The sequence below is a fragment of the Hippocampus zosterae genome, chromosome 16, assembly GCF_025434085.1.
Source record: "Hippocampus zosterae strain Florida chromosome 16, ASM2543408v3, whole genome shotgun sequence".
Taxonomy (NCBI): domain Eukaryota; kingdom Metazoa; phylum Chordata; class Actinopteri; order Syngnathiformes; family Syngnathidae; genus Hippocampus; species Hippocampus zosterae.
Genome location: NC_067466.1, coordinates 10,853,377 through 10,866,293, shown reverse-complemented (window position 1 = coordinate 10,866,293; position 12,917 = coordinate 10,853,377). Strand labels below are relative to the sequence as shown.

The following is a 12,917-nucleotide window of genomic DNA, read 5'->3' as shown; positions in this document are numbered from 1 at the left end:
TTCCACTTTTTGGCGTGCTTGCCAACAAGAGCTTGGAATTAGCATTTGATTGAAACGTGCCTGTTTCCAAGGTTACTTTTTTACGACAGACAAAGAAGCCGAAAGCCTCTCGGAGTGAGGTGGGATTAAATGTTCCACGTCTCTGAGGTGGAAAAATGAAATTGCTATTTTGCCTTGAAACGGTGACTCTTTCCCACTAACGATGGCGGCATGGGCTCCCTCAGGGCAGTAGTGTGACCCTTGACCCTACTGAGGATGCTTGGGACTGCCTTGTCATCACCCTTGCTTCTCTTATTTAATTCATCATCTGACTGCATGACATCGGCCAGCTTTGATGTCTTCTTCACGGGCACTCTGCACATCCCGTTGAGATTGAATGAGGCCAATTTGTAGAAATTCATCTCATAAGAATTCATCATATCGTACCCAAACTTTTTTTTTACTTGACATTGGGTGACTGTGAGTTTAAAACAAAACTAAAAAAATGGAGCATCCTAGAGAAAGAAAAGTACATCCCAACTTGGTACAATACTTTTCTTATTTAAATCTTCAAAATGAAGGGAAAGCCAAAACTACATTTGTTTCAGATAAATCAATGACCTTTTTACCTCACCGGCAGCTGCTGCTCTTCTTTCTCTGCCACGCAGTGAAGGTCAGTCACCATTCATTACAGCGGGAAGAGTGACGACCTACATTTATTATTTTTTTTAAAGGCGTTTGCCGATCAAGCGGCGCGGCACATGTCGTAGTTCAGCCGCCGTCAGGGCGAGGCATCTATGGCGGAGGGGTGGAGGACGAGATGAAGGGCGCGTGGGGATGAGGAAGCTCCAAAGTCCACACTTGTCCGTATGCGTCATGATGGAAGTGGTGTTTAAGATTCATTGCAGGCATTATTGATCACACCCCCGACCTCAGTAGCTAAATCAACTGTAATTGACCCTTGCCGGTGTACTTTTGCTTCTGTCACCTTTTCGTCCTCCGTCAGCCTTGTGGGCTGTGTGTGTCATACTCCCATTTGTACACAGACCTGCTGGGCCCAGCCGGTTTGGCCTGTGACATGAATGCATCTTAATCGGCGTTAAGCCTTAATCCCTTCGGAGGGGCGGGGGTAGGGACGACGTGGTGCGTATGCAAGCATATGGTCTAACAAAGCTAATTCAGCAGACATTACAAGAGTATTTAAGATCCACACACACAATGGAGGGAGGGTGTGATGGTGGTGAGCAAAACATGGTCAAAGAAACACCGGAAGGGTCACTAATGCAAGAAATTGTCGTTTAATGAACTTCTTTTCACTCCGGTAGTCCGTGCGATTTGTTCAATGTGCCGTAAGAAGGTATTAATGGGTTGGAGGGGGGCTAAAACCACAAACTGAATTGCCATAATTAATTGTAGGTATGCGTTCAGCAGCAAGGGATCATTCTCATAAATTGTATTTACAAATTAATGGTCCTCAGTTTTGATTGACTGTCGGAAAGATACTCATTGGTGGCTGTACTTTGTGCTCCGCACCATACTGACAGTTTTTACGAATGTTGTACCCCTCCCGTGTTGATAATTGAAATATTCCAAACGACTTTTTAGTGTGCAGCAGAGCGCCTGTCCTGTCATGATGTATCACAATGGTGGTCGGCAGAGTGAATAGCTTTTACTGCTGTGGTTATGGCATCATTTTGTCCACATCTGCAGGCCGCGCTTGTGACCACTCAAAAGTGTCTTTCTTCTCCTAGAACAGTCTCGGGCCGAAAGGTCAAACTCCATCGCCGTCGCCGGGGCGGTGATCGGAGCGGTCCTCGCTCTCTTCCTCATCACGGTCTTCATCATCGTCCTAGTCACGGCCCGCAAGGCCCCGCCGACGGCCTTTTCGGACAAAGTGTAAGTCAAAGAAATCTGACTCACCTCGAAACAAACACACACACACACACAAAAAATGACTGATGAAAAATGATTCCCCATGAGCCCTGGCTGAGGCCTGTCAGCGGGTTCTCTTTCACCGCTGGGGCGCCAAAGAACTGTGAACAGATAGCCCTTTGTCTTATTTTGTGAAAACATGTTAAAACACTCAACCCTGAAGCTGCTTTAAGTGCCCGAGGACTTGTTTTGATGAATTACAATAAGTTTCCGTTTAGTATTGGAGTCCACGGCGCCGCTCTCACTTGTAACCTGCGGACTGTAACGCCTGTGCAAGGTCACGGGTTAATTCCCCTCATTTATCCTTGTTCATGTGTCCTTGCGTACTTCTGAACAAAAGGAGGAGAAAGTGATAGCTAATAACGTTTAGTTTTGTCACTCTGGTGTAATCATGGTGAGTTTTTTTTGTTGTTTTTGTGAAAAGAAATGGTGGTGCAAAGTTGTATTTTAAAATTCATTCAAGTTCATCCGTCCACCTCACATTTCCCTATTTTTGCCAAGTCACAAGGCACTTTTACAAAAGTGAGGAGCAAAGCATATGAGTTGTTCAAAACTAGCCTTTGAAGAGCATATGTATGTCATATTTTTCAACAACTTTTTAACAACACATGCTTACGGTATGTGTTCAAAGTACCTTTCAAAGCATCTTATTCAGGATGAGCTTGACAATTTCATGGACAAAAATGAAGTCAAATTGGCTGTCACAATTGCGCACCACACGGCCACAACATATAAAAAGTCAAGATAATGTTACTTTCCAAATACAATTAAAGTCAACCTATGACGCATCAAAATGAATTAAGCCGCAAAATCCGCCTTGTTTTATCCATCTGTCTCTGATTGGTGATTGGTCGTTACCCTTTTATGAAACAATTTTTTTTTTTTGCCCTTTATAGGAACTGTAATGTCATGTTCAGTCGACAAGAAGTGGCAGCACAAGGGAAAATGGCCGCCCCTGAGATGGATAAACCGGGTGGATTTTATTGATTAATTCATGTATCAATCAGAATGCTGCGTTTACACTAGTAGGGGTGGATAGAACATATTGGTGTAAAGATTTTTTTTGACCTGACTTCCCCTTTCAACGGTGATCCATATTCATGCAGTGCAGACATTTCTGTCCAAAAAAAACATTTTTTTAAAGCAATTCAGGTGGAAAGTGTGCGGCCCAGTGACACTGCGGAACCGCGCACCCTGCAGTGCTGTAACGAAGTTAGCATCTTAAGCGTGACTGTGGCTGGATGTCCCAGTGGGACAACACAGGCAGGCCTCGCCACTCTCCTTCATCTCACACACACACACACGCACGTACGCACATAAGTGTACAGTACAGCATCATCTTGAAAGCGAAAATCATTCCATGTTGCAAAGTCGATGTCGATAAAGGGGTCAGTATTCATATTAAGTGCCTTTGGCGTCCTCATCACAACCACCGTCATCATGAAAACATTGCAGAATAATGAAAGGTGGAATAATTGCACACGTATCGGTAGAATGATAACTGTTGACATGTTTCAGAGCAGATTATTGTCCTTTGTGTGTTTCAAAATGCTGCATTCTCTGCTGAAGGAAAAAATCTTGTAGTGATATTTCTTTTATGTCTTTATTTAATCCTCTGAAGGATTGACCTTCCGCCGACACACAAACCTCCTCCTCCATACTCGGAGCAAGCGCCTGCTGTTCCTTTGGGTGTCCATGCATCGCAGGTGGCCTGGCTGTGTCAGGTAAAGCTCCCCCCTCCTCACCTTCACCGTGACGTTAATGATGCCGCTTTGCCCACGCGAAACTACATCTCTGGTGGACGTCCACATGCAGAACCGCAGGGCCGAGCATAGGTACGAGGCCACCGAGAGGCGGCGACCCCTCGTGGCGGCCGCGGTGGCGGGGGCACTACCGGGGAGACGAAGCCCCACGCAGTCATCCCGTCTGGAGTGGGTTTGTCATCAAAGCGGGACGGAGCGTGTGTACATCAACCACCGTGAACACTACGTGTGATGTGACGCAGCCGCTCGCTTTGACCCCCGTCAACCTCTGAGCAAGCTTGCATTTGTCCACCCAGCCATCAGTCCAGACCGGGGAGCATCATAGGCCAAACTCGCCTTCTTGTGGGGCATTTAAAGCAGTTAAGTCAAAAATCTTTGTGAATCTTATATGTGCCCCACGAGTGTAAACACTAGTATTCTGATTAAGAAGACTAATCCACCTGTTTACAGTATTCCATCTAGGCTTTGTTATGAATCACATTTGAATTCTATGAATGGCTGCTACATTGTATTATCGCAGGGTGTATTCTACCCAGAATTCCAGTGGGATTCATAACGCCTTAACGCCCCTCTCAGCTCACTAAGTACAGCACTAGCGAATAACTGTAATTCCATGCAAAAGCTAAAGGATATGAAGGTGTACGATTGTATTGCACCGTTGGTTATTCGGTCTGCTGCTTCATGGGTCATAGCACTACAAAATAGTTGTTGTTTTTTTAATCAAGAAAAGTGCATTTGTCTATGTTTTGCACTAAACTTGACAAAAACTTAAACTAGGAGTGGCATCGGACGGCTTGAAGCCACATTCTGGAGAATTATGAAGTATTTGCCAAAGTGTTGCTATTGCTCATTAAGGGGATTGTGACCATACAGCGCTCGTATCGCAAATTTAGTCTCACAATTCAAAGAAAAAATCATCAATTTGTTACTAAGTGGCGTCACCCGTCTCGATTTTCCCACAAATTTAATGACTCTGTAAATTGTTGGCCTGTTTAGCCTGTGCATTTGGCTTTCTAAAGGAAGAGCATTTAATTTTTATGCAAGTCATTGTACATCGCTGGCAGGGTAAATAAATATAAATTTTCATTTATTCAAAATGAATTTTAAAAAAAAAAGATTTCCTGTGGCATACCTGATTATCTCTCATGGCACACTCATGTGTCTCAGAACAGTGGTTCAGAAACACTGGTTAAGCTCGTCTTATGCTGCTTTCAATACTGCTGAAAAATAGAGAAATATGCCACTTTGACCTCATAGAAATACAGCCACGATAAGCTAATATTTGTGTTGTTTGCGATAAGACAATTTCCTATCTGGAGGTCATTCTTTACATTTTGGACAATAGCATAATGAAATGATATGAGATGGGTATCTAGTATGATAAATGATAAATATATCATTTGAATACATCCGGGGGAAAATGTTCAAGCTATGTTTTGGCTCTGATTAGAAATCTTTGGAAGATTTTTTTTTTTTTTAACAAGGCCTCTTTGCTAGCAATGTGCTAGAAATGTTTTACCGAAATAGCTCTTCAGAGGTGAGCAGTCAATGTATGTATATCTTGTATCATGTCAAGAATTCTTTTTGTCAGAATGGAACACTTTACGGTCAAAAGTGTTAGAACCACAGCATTTTACAGCTACTGGAAGAGAAAATGAAAATGAGTTTTGCAGCTATAGCAGTTTCCACTTTTGTTGGTGGGAATTTGGGGAGGCGACGTGGAAAATGTACTTTTAAAAAAATTGTTTGTGTATAAATAGTTGGGTCTAAATAAAGAGTTACTTAAACAACCGACATGTCTCACTGTAGTATAAACGTGGGGATAATTTTAATAGCAACTATCACAATGACAGTCACATTATACGCTCTGTCAGTGACATTATTGAATTCCTATGCATGGAAACATCGTGTATAAACGTGGAAGAGTCCAAAGGCACTTTTTAATAATGGCGCTGCATTCAAACTGATCGTGACCGTCACTCTTGGCATCCTTTTGTGTATGCAGTTTGCAGCTGACTCGTCATAGCTCCTCCTAACCCCGCCCCCTTCCCCATACTGACACTTTTCAACAGTGGCATCTAGTGGCTTTACGAAGAACTGCAACAGCAGGTACATTTCATCGCGCACGTTTTTTTTTCCAATTTATTCTTTGCCATTTATTCTGTTGACATTCACATCATTCAAGCGTTTGTATACGTTTGTAAAGGAAACCTAATCAAACGAGAATCTAAAAATCCATCCCGAAATCTCTACTATCAGGGGCTCTCGTGTTTTGCCTTTTAACCATTGTAAGCAAAATTATATATATGAACAAATTAAGTCGGACAGAATCGAAGACAGTGTTACACTATTTTGTAGCTTTTTATTAGAGAAAAAGGACAACGGACATGAATAAAAGGTAAAAAGAACAAGGCATTTATATTGATACTGCTGTCAGTTATTTTTTTAATAAATGCCTTGTATACAAGGGGTCTGTGTTGTGCCCAAAACAAAGACTTCTGACATTGCGGCAGAGACGGCGGAGATTGTTTGGCTTTTATCTGCGAAATGTAGGGTGTGAAGTTTACAGTTCCATATATATGTTATATTTCACAGCCACAATGAAATAATGCAGATACGCGAGTGTCAAAAAACATCACGTTGAGACCTTGTGAATGAATTGGAACATAATTTAAATTACCTACCCAACGTCAGTGACCTCACAGATGATTTTCTGAGTGGATGGACAAAGATTCCCGCACACACAATTACATCTTGTAGAAAGTATACCCAGAAGAGTGAAAAAAGGAAAGACTCCATATTTTCTTTCATTTTCATTTTCTATAAAAGTAACGGCACCCTGCCTTTTTTTTCATTGTAGCTCATAAAGACATTTTAGTTTGAGTACAGCATGAGCTCATCAATGTTATAGGAGAGTTCTTTTTCAGGACAGCAACATATTCATCAATAAAGCAAGGGACAACTGAAGAGAAAAATCACTTTTGTAGTTTGGCCCTCCACTTGGGCGACAATTAACAAGTTGATGCTGTTTTAAATGTGCATTATTCTGACAATTAACTTCTACCTGCACAACTTTAGCAGAATTGATCTTATTTGTTTTCTGTCTTCATCACAAGTTATGTAGCAAATCACACATTACAAGGAGAAAACAAAGCAAATTACACAATTGTTCAAAACAATCACATAGCTTAGCCTTTAGTCGGCGAGCTTAATCGTAATGCATAATGGGAAACACGTTTATAACCCTTTGAGCGTGATCATTGAATAGAAATGGTGCAGCAACAAATGTAGACATTCAGTAGAACAGTGCTTCGTCATATATTCTTTATCCTCTGCTAGGAGTTGAGATTAGCGAACATGTTTGCAATGTACAGGCGTCCATGTACATTATATCCATTTGTTTGCCCTATACTGCCCCCAGGTGGGCAAGGCTGGCATCAGGACAATGGCCATTCAAATGATTCAAGGTGTTACAATAACTTTTTCCTGTAATTCTATTTAATTATTATCTATTATTATTATGTTTAAACCACAATATTACATAATTACATTTTTGGGGAGGGGACAGGGACGAATTAATGGTATTTCCATTTAATAGAATAGGGAAAGGTGATTTGCGCTTACAAGTGACTAGAGTTTTGAGTGTGGTCACAGAAAGCCTTCAACTTGTTTCTCAAGGCACTACTGTATTTACAAATAATTCATTAACAGAGCACTAAATTCTCAAGTGAATGGTCGTGGTGGTTCTGCAGATGTTTTGTATATATATGTTTTATATATATCATTTATAGTGCCATTATCCTATAAAAATGAAGCTAAATGTATTGATGGGATTGTTTGTCAATTGTTTGCTTGTGCTTGTTTCCTTTTGAAAATATATTTTGGGGTGGCAAGTGAGTGGCAGGTGAGGTTCATGTCAGTTTTACTAAAATTATATCCGTAGATAAAAAAAAGCTTAATTTTGCATCTCGACAGGAACACAGTGCTTGTGGTAATGTAAAAATAGACCTGTTACCACTAAAAATGCATGCTGTCCCTGACTGAAGTGGATGTGTGAATCAGTTTTCCCACACAAAGTATCTTGCTGAATAAAATTCTTCTCTCATCACACATTCCCTCCTAATGAATAGCAGCTTTGTTTCAGCTGTCAACATCGATTAGACGGTGCTTTAAAACCGACGTCACGGTGGACTTACGGAGGATGCGTCACTACCAGCGCCACGGTCATTTTGTCAAATCGAAACATCTCGCGTGCGCTCTTTACTTTGCATTCACTTTCTGTTTGGAGGTTGGCGTGGGGGCGGGTTTCGAGGTGGCACCTGGCGCACGAGCCGACTTGACTGCATCATGCACCGCGTGGCACCTGACACAAGATTCAGCAGCACACGGTGGCGTATATCAGTTACTGTGTACGTGACAATTAATCTGTAGGGATGTGGCAATTTTGTATCAACATTACTTACCAAGTGTTAATTTTCTTCTCAAAAGCTTTGCAAGTTCTGACAATCCTCCTTATCCTCACCTGGCATCATCACAAGGAGTGCACATTTAGAGCATATTTCTACACTGCTTGGTCACAATATTAGATACAGTCGACCTGCACGACCTGCTTTTCAAGACCGGAGCTGCATAAAAAAAAAAAACTCTTCCCTAAAAAAATAAAAAAATAATAAATAAAAAATCCCAAAGATATTGTCATAAGTTTATATTGGGCAGGATGACAGGCTAATGGTTAGAATGTCTGCCCCCCTTAGAGGAGTTTGCATATATGCATATCCGGGTAACTCTTCAGCTCACTTTAAAGGGGACAACCAGTATAAAAAATGGATGCATGGTTGTTTCTTAATGTGATTGCAGTGATACAGCTCTTGCAGTGGAGGTTGTTCAGTTGTGCCGGTGTACCTAATGTTGTGGCCGATGATGAGTATTTTTCCAATAAGATACATACAGGTATGCTTGAAATCTTACCTGCTGTTTTTTGTAGAGCAGAGGAAAGGAAAAAAGAGCAATGACAGCTGTAACACACACATACACACAAAAATATTTACGTTAATCTACCATACTTCCGTCATAGTCAATTTTCATGTTATTTGTGAGTGTTGATTACAGAACCACGGGGAATTTTCTGAACTCACCAGTTATGACCAGAGTCAGTCCAGCAGTGAGAACGCCGACATAGGTCAGCAGGTACAGCAGCAAAACAAACTGAGAGAAGAAAAAGCAGCCTTCAAAATGCAATTAGAACCAAATCAGTCAGTGCTGAGCAATATTTTGCTTTCAAACATCCCATCGTCTAACCTTGAGTGAATCAAAAACGTTGTCAATGAAAAGAAGACGCTTGAGCTCTGTGACGGCGAACGCTATTAGAAGCACCACCTCTTCCACTAGCATCACCGTCCCCTTGTCTGTCAGTGAACTGTCATAGTCCAGATATGACCTGCATACACATTTATATACATCACAATTTGAATAAAATTGGATAACAGTATGGACATGGACAAATACCTAATAAATTGAAGAAATTGCAAAAAGAGACCAAAATACAATGTCAGTCGATGAGGACTGACAAAAGTGGATGGATAACTTGGATAATCAAAGTTGGCTGTGATCACTCCCACAACGATGCAAACCTCCCTCTCTCAATTCCGCCAGCCCGCGCTCATCTGTGAAATACCAACACCGTTTCTAACCTGCCTTCACGTTCAGTGTTTAAAGCGTAAATGTGTCAGAAACTATCAATCCAAAGTGAACTTTTCATAAATGTACCTCCCTCTATCTGCCGGCCGAATCAAAGCAATGTGAATGAACTCACTGGAAAGGATGCAGCCCAGGGTTCCAGCGCAGCAGCTCCAGCAGCTTGTAGAAGAGGCGCAGCGGGAAGGTGACGCACATGACGCCCAAACAAATATGAGAGAGGACAGTGATGGCGCTCAGCTGGAACAGACTGGCCAGACAGACCACCAAGCCCGTGAACACCACTGCGGTCCTGCTCGTGCTCTTCCAGTAAACCAGGTCCATCACTACAAACACAACATATGCATTCTGTAATGATTAGCTTCATGTGAACTGATCTCTAGTCATTTCGGTATGATTTCAAGTGATCTATAATTCAAAGAATTAAATTGGCTGTAATCCCCGCTTTAAAATATGAAGTACCGGTACATAAACATCAAGGGTGACCTAAACACTACACACTTTTCATTTCAGACTGTCTAAACTCTGTCATAACAACACAAGTGCTAACACTTATCGCATAATTTGTCATCACATTAAGACTTTCTGCCGCATTCGGTGAAAAGCAACCCTGTGAAATTATTTGGATACATCGAGATCTTTGATATTTTGTTTCATTAAATGGATATAAACCGCTTTAAGACAGGGGGAAAATACATTCATTCTCTTAAATGCCTTTCCGCAATGATGTACAGCTGCACCAAAATTGGGTTATTTGCGCAATAAAGTGGTTGATAGATGTAGCCATTAATTTTAGCAATGCTAAACGTGAACTAAACGGTATGCCACAGAGACAATAGTTCAAGAAAAAAAATGTTTCACTGACAACATCATAACTGATGGGGAGAGTTTCAAAATGACACCTCATTTATATTCACATCTTTCAGGACAGGAGAGACCCTAACATCCACCATACTATGATACAACATTGAAAACAATTTTGTGCAGTGGATTTACACGCTCACACACACACACACACACACAACACTTCTTTAACAAGAAAAATCTATCAAGCTTTCTCCCGTTCCCTGACTTTTCTCGTCGTACCAGCGTGGGCTCTCACACCTTCCTGCACAGACCAAATAAATCAGTTCCCATTTCCACATGCACCTGACAGGCCGATTGACTGACAGCGTGACTGCTCTTAACTAACTTAAGAGTGCCACCATTCGTTTCCTTACATTTGCTGGCCATGTCGGCGGCGGTCCTGCTCTCCTCTCTTTCCCTCTTGTTGGCTTTGCACCGCCGCAGGCTTTTTTTGGCCACCACCGCTCTGTCAGCAATATAAGGACGCCGTGGCCTAATTTTATCCCGTATTGGATGGCCCTACTTTGGATACACATGCGCGCGAGCGCTCACACAAATTGGCAACTTGAGACATCACCACGTACTCATCCCTCAGCTTTCAGACACTCCTGTGCCCCCGAGCTCGTTGGTGGCCTACTGGAGGCCCGGCACGGACAACATTCATCTGTCGTCACTATGAAAGACATTTGTAAAGTCATCTTTCCTGCAGCTGGATAGCTACTTAACCTCGAATCTGGAACAGAACTTGAACCAGAATTGTAAAATGAGAGCCAGCTCGACAAATCAGAAAACACAGACACACCTCACAGTGGAGATGTTTTTCTTTCCCCCATTGAAATGAATGGAAATGCCACAAATCGACGCCAGCATCCCCAAAACACATTTTTAATAAGGAAAGTAGCACTTTGCACTTTTGTATTTTATAGCAACAGAGTAATAACACAAATACAATGAATGTACTAATCTAATATTTGAGGTGCACATCCATTTTAGTGAAGAATGACTGTAGTTTTCTGACTTCTTTTTCTATGGAGATGAACGCATTTAACATTCACAAAATCACTTGGTGATTTCACAATTAATTAAAGCAACAACAACAAAATGGTCAAATGATGGCTCCTGTCTCGAAAAACTCAAAAGTCAAAGTATCTGTACTTCTACATTCATGTATTAAACTTGAGGGCACAGGGAACAGGCTCACGATTTCACTTCAAAGTGGCCACGTCTCCCAGATTTTCATTGTTTTCATCCAAAGCATTGTTGTCACGGAGCAAGACTTTTATAGACGAGCTGAAATGTTCCAGCATTCTCTGGGTGTTTATGTTCCACTCGTTGCCCTGCTGAGATTCAATGTTTGAACGCCACTGTGACAGCTTTCTGAAACAACTCAAATTTGTTTAGAATACAACCTGTCCTGACTTTCTGCTGGCTGAGAGATGTACTACAGGGATGCTGTCAGAGCAATTTGATTGACGCCGCGAAGGCTTATTCACGGTCAACCTTCGTTGGGTTTTATTGCAGAGAAAAGTAATAACAAGTTCACACTTTTCCTATTGATTATTTAAAAACGGATATTTTGAATGATGCATGATGCATTGTTATTACATTTACATTCGAATTAGTAGAAAAAATGGCAGGAAATGTCCAGGTTATTTGGGGAATACATAAAAATTGATAGGGTGGGAGTTGGTCAATTGAAATATGCTTAACTTTATGTTTGCACAAATTTTATATCTGTGTTGCAATTCCATTGTCAGCCACTGGGTGGAAGCACACTAAGTGCGGCGTGTATTAAATCAGGGGAGCATAAAAGATGTATTTATATAATCAGATTCACTGAGAATTTTTGCGCTACTATTAAAAAACATGGTGTAAGTCAAGAAATATATACAGTATATATTTTTTAATCCCCAGATAAAAAAATAGTTTTCTGTTATCCATCACTGGCTTGATTTCCACGCAGAGAGCATTGCCTCAGTTGCTGGTGAGCGATCGTGTGAATGTGAGTGTGACGCTTGTCTGTCTCTTTTGTCCCTGTGAAACGGAATAAGTGGTATAAAAAGGGAATGGAATGGCTGATGGTGTTGTGTCCAACTTTAAGCATTTACAAAATTCCCTAAAAGGTTTCTGAAAATGTACTCTTGGAACAATAGAGTTATTAGCAGCTGTTGGTTTAAATTTTCAACCAAAACAATAGAACCTAACTCTTGTTTGTTTATCGTCCATCATGTTATATGTTCATTAAGATGCAATTTCGGTAAGTTTATGTACTGTATGTTTATAAAGTTTATATTGCTGTGCATTATTAGCGTTTATTTGCTGATTTAATTTACATAGCATGATAACTTTCTATATGCATTTACTTACTGTACACATTTCTCTGCTTTCATTGACTGAAAAAAATACAAAAATACATTGTTATTATTATTCAGTTCATTAATATGTTCTGTCTTTCTTTAAAATGATCTGTCACGGGTTTAATAGAAATTGTATGTATCAAAATTACTACTGGTATCGGTTACATGGTATTGCTATCAGTGAGCATTGGTATCAGTCTGAGAAAAAAAAATGATGGTATCGAACATTATCCCTATTCAGTAGGATCAAGTACACAATGAAGATTGGTCTTTTTTTTCATTGCCTGCTACTAGAGACAGTCTTTGCGTTTGTCCTTTCCTCCGTCACTGAAATCTAAATGACCGG

General features: G+C 41.0%; 1 protein-coding gene across 1 annotated transcript; it reads right to left on the bottom strand.

The window, feature by feature from the left end:
* Nucleotides 1–7,571: 7,571 nt before the first annotated feature.
* On the bottom strand, nucleotides 7,572–11,169 carry rtn2b (reticulon 2b). Its single transcript, XM_052047469.1, has 7 exons — nucleotides 10,589–11,169; nucleotides 9,487–9,694; nucleotides 8,973–9,111; nucleotides 8,810–8,879; nucleotides 8,643–8,689; nucleotides 8,138–8,196; nucleotides 7,572–8,037 (listed from the first exon to the last, which is right to left on the bottom strand). Exons 1-7 carry the CDS (start codon nucleotides 10,599–10,601, stop codon nucleotides 7,935–7,937), a joined length of 639 nt encoding a protein of 212 aa, XP_051903429.1. The 5' UTR covers nucleotides 10,602–11,169; the 3' UTR covers nucleotides 7,572–7,934.
* Between the last annotated feature and the right edge of the window lie 1,748 nt (nucleotides 11,170–12,917).

Bases quoted from the DNA above. Each gene is read 5' to 3' on its own strand.
- rtn2b (XM_052047469.1), bottom strand. The intron at 8,197-8,642 runs GTAAGATTTCAA...TGATGATGCCAG, and splicing joins TGCTCTACAAAAAACAGCAG to GTGAGGATAAGGAGGATTGT. The intron at 8,038-8,137 runs GTAAGTAATGTT...ATCTTGTGTCAG, and splicing joins GAGAAGAAAATTAACACTTG to GTGCCACGCGGTGCATGATG.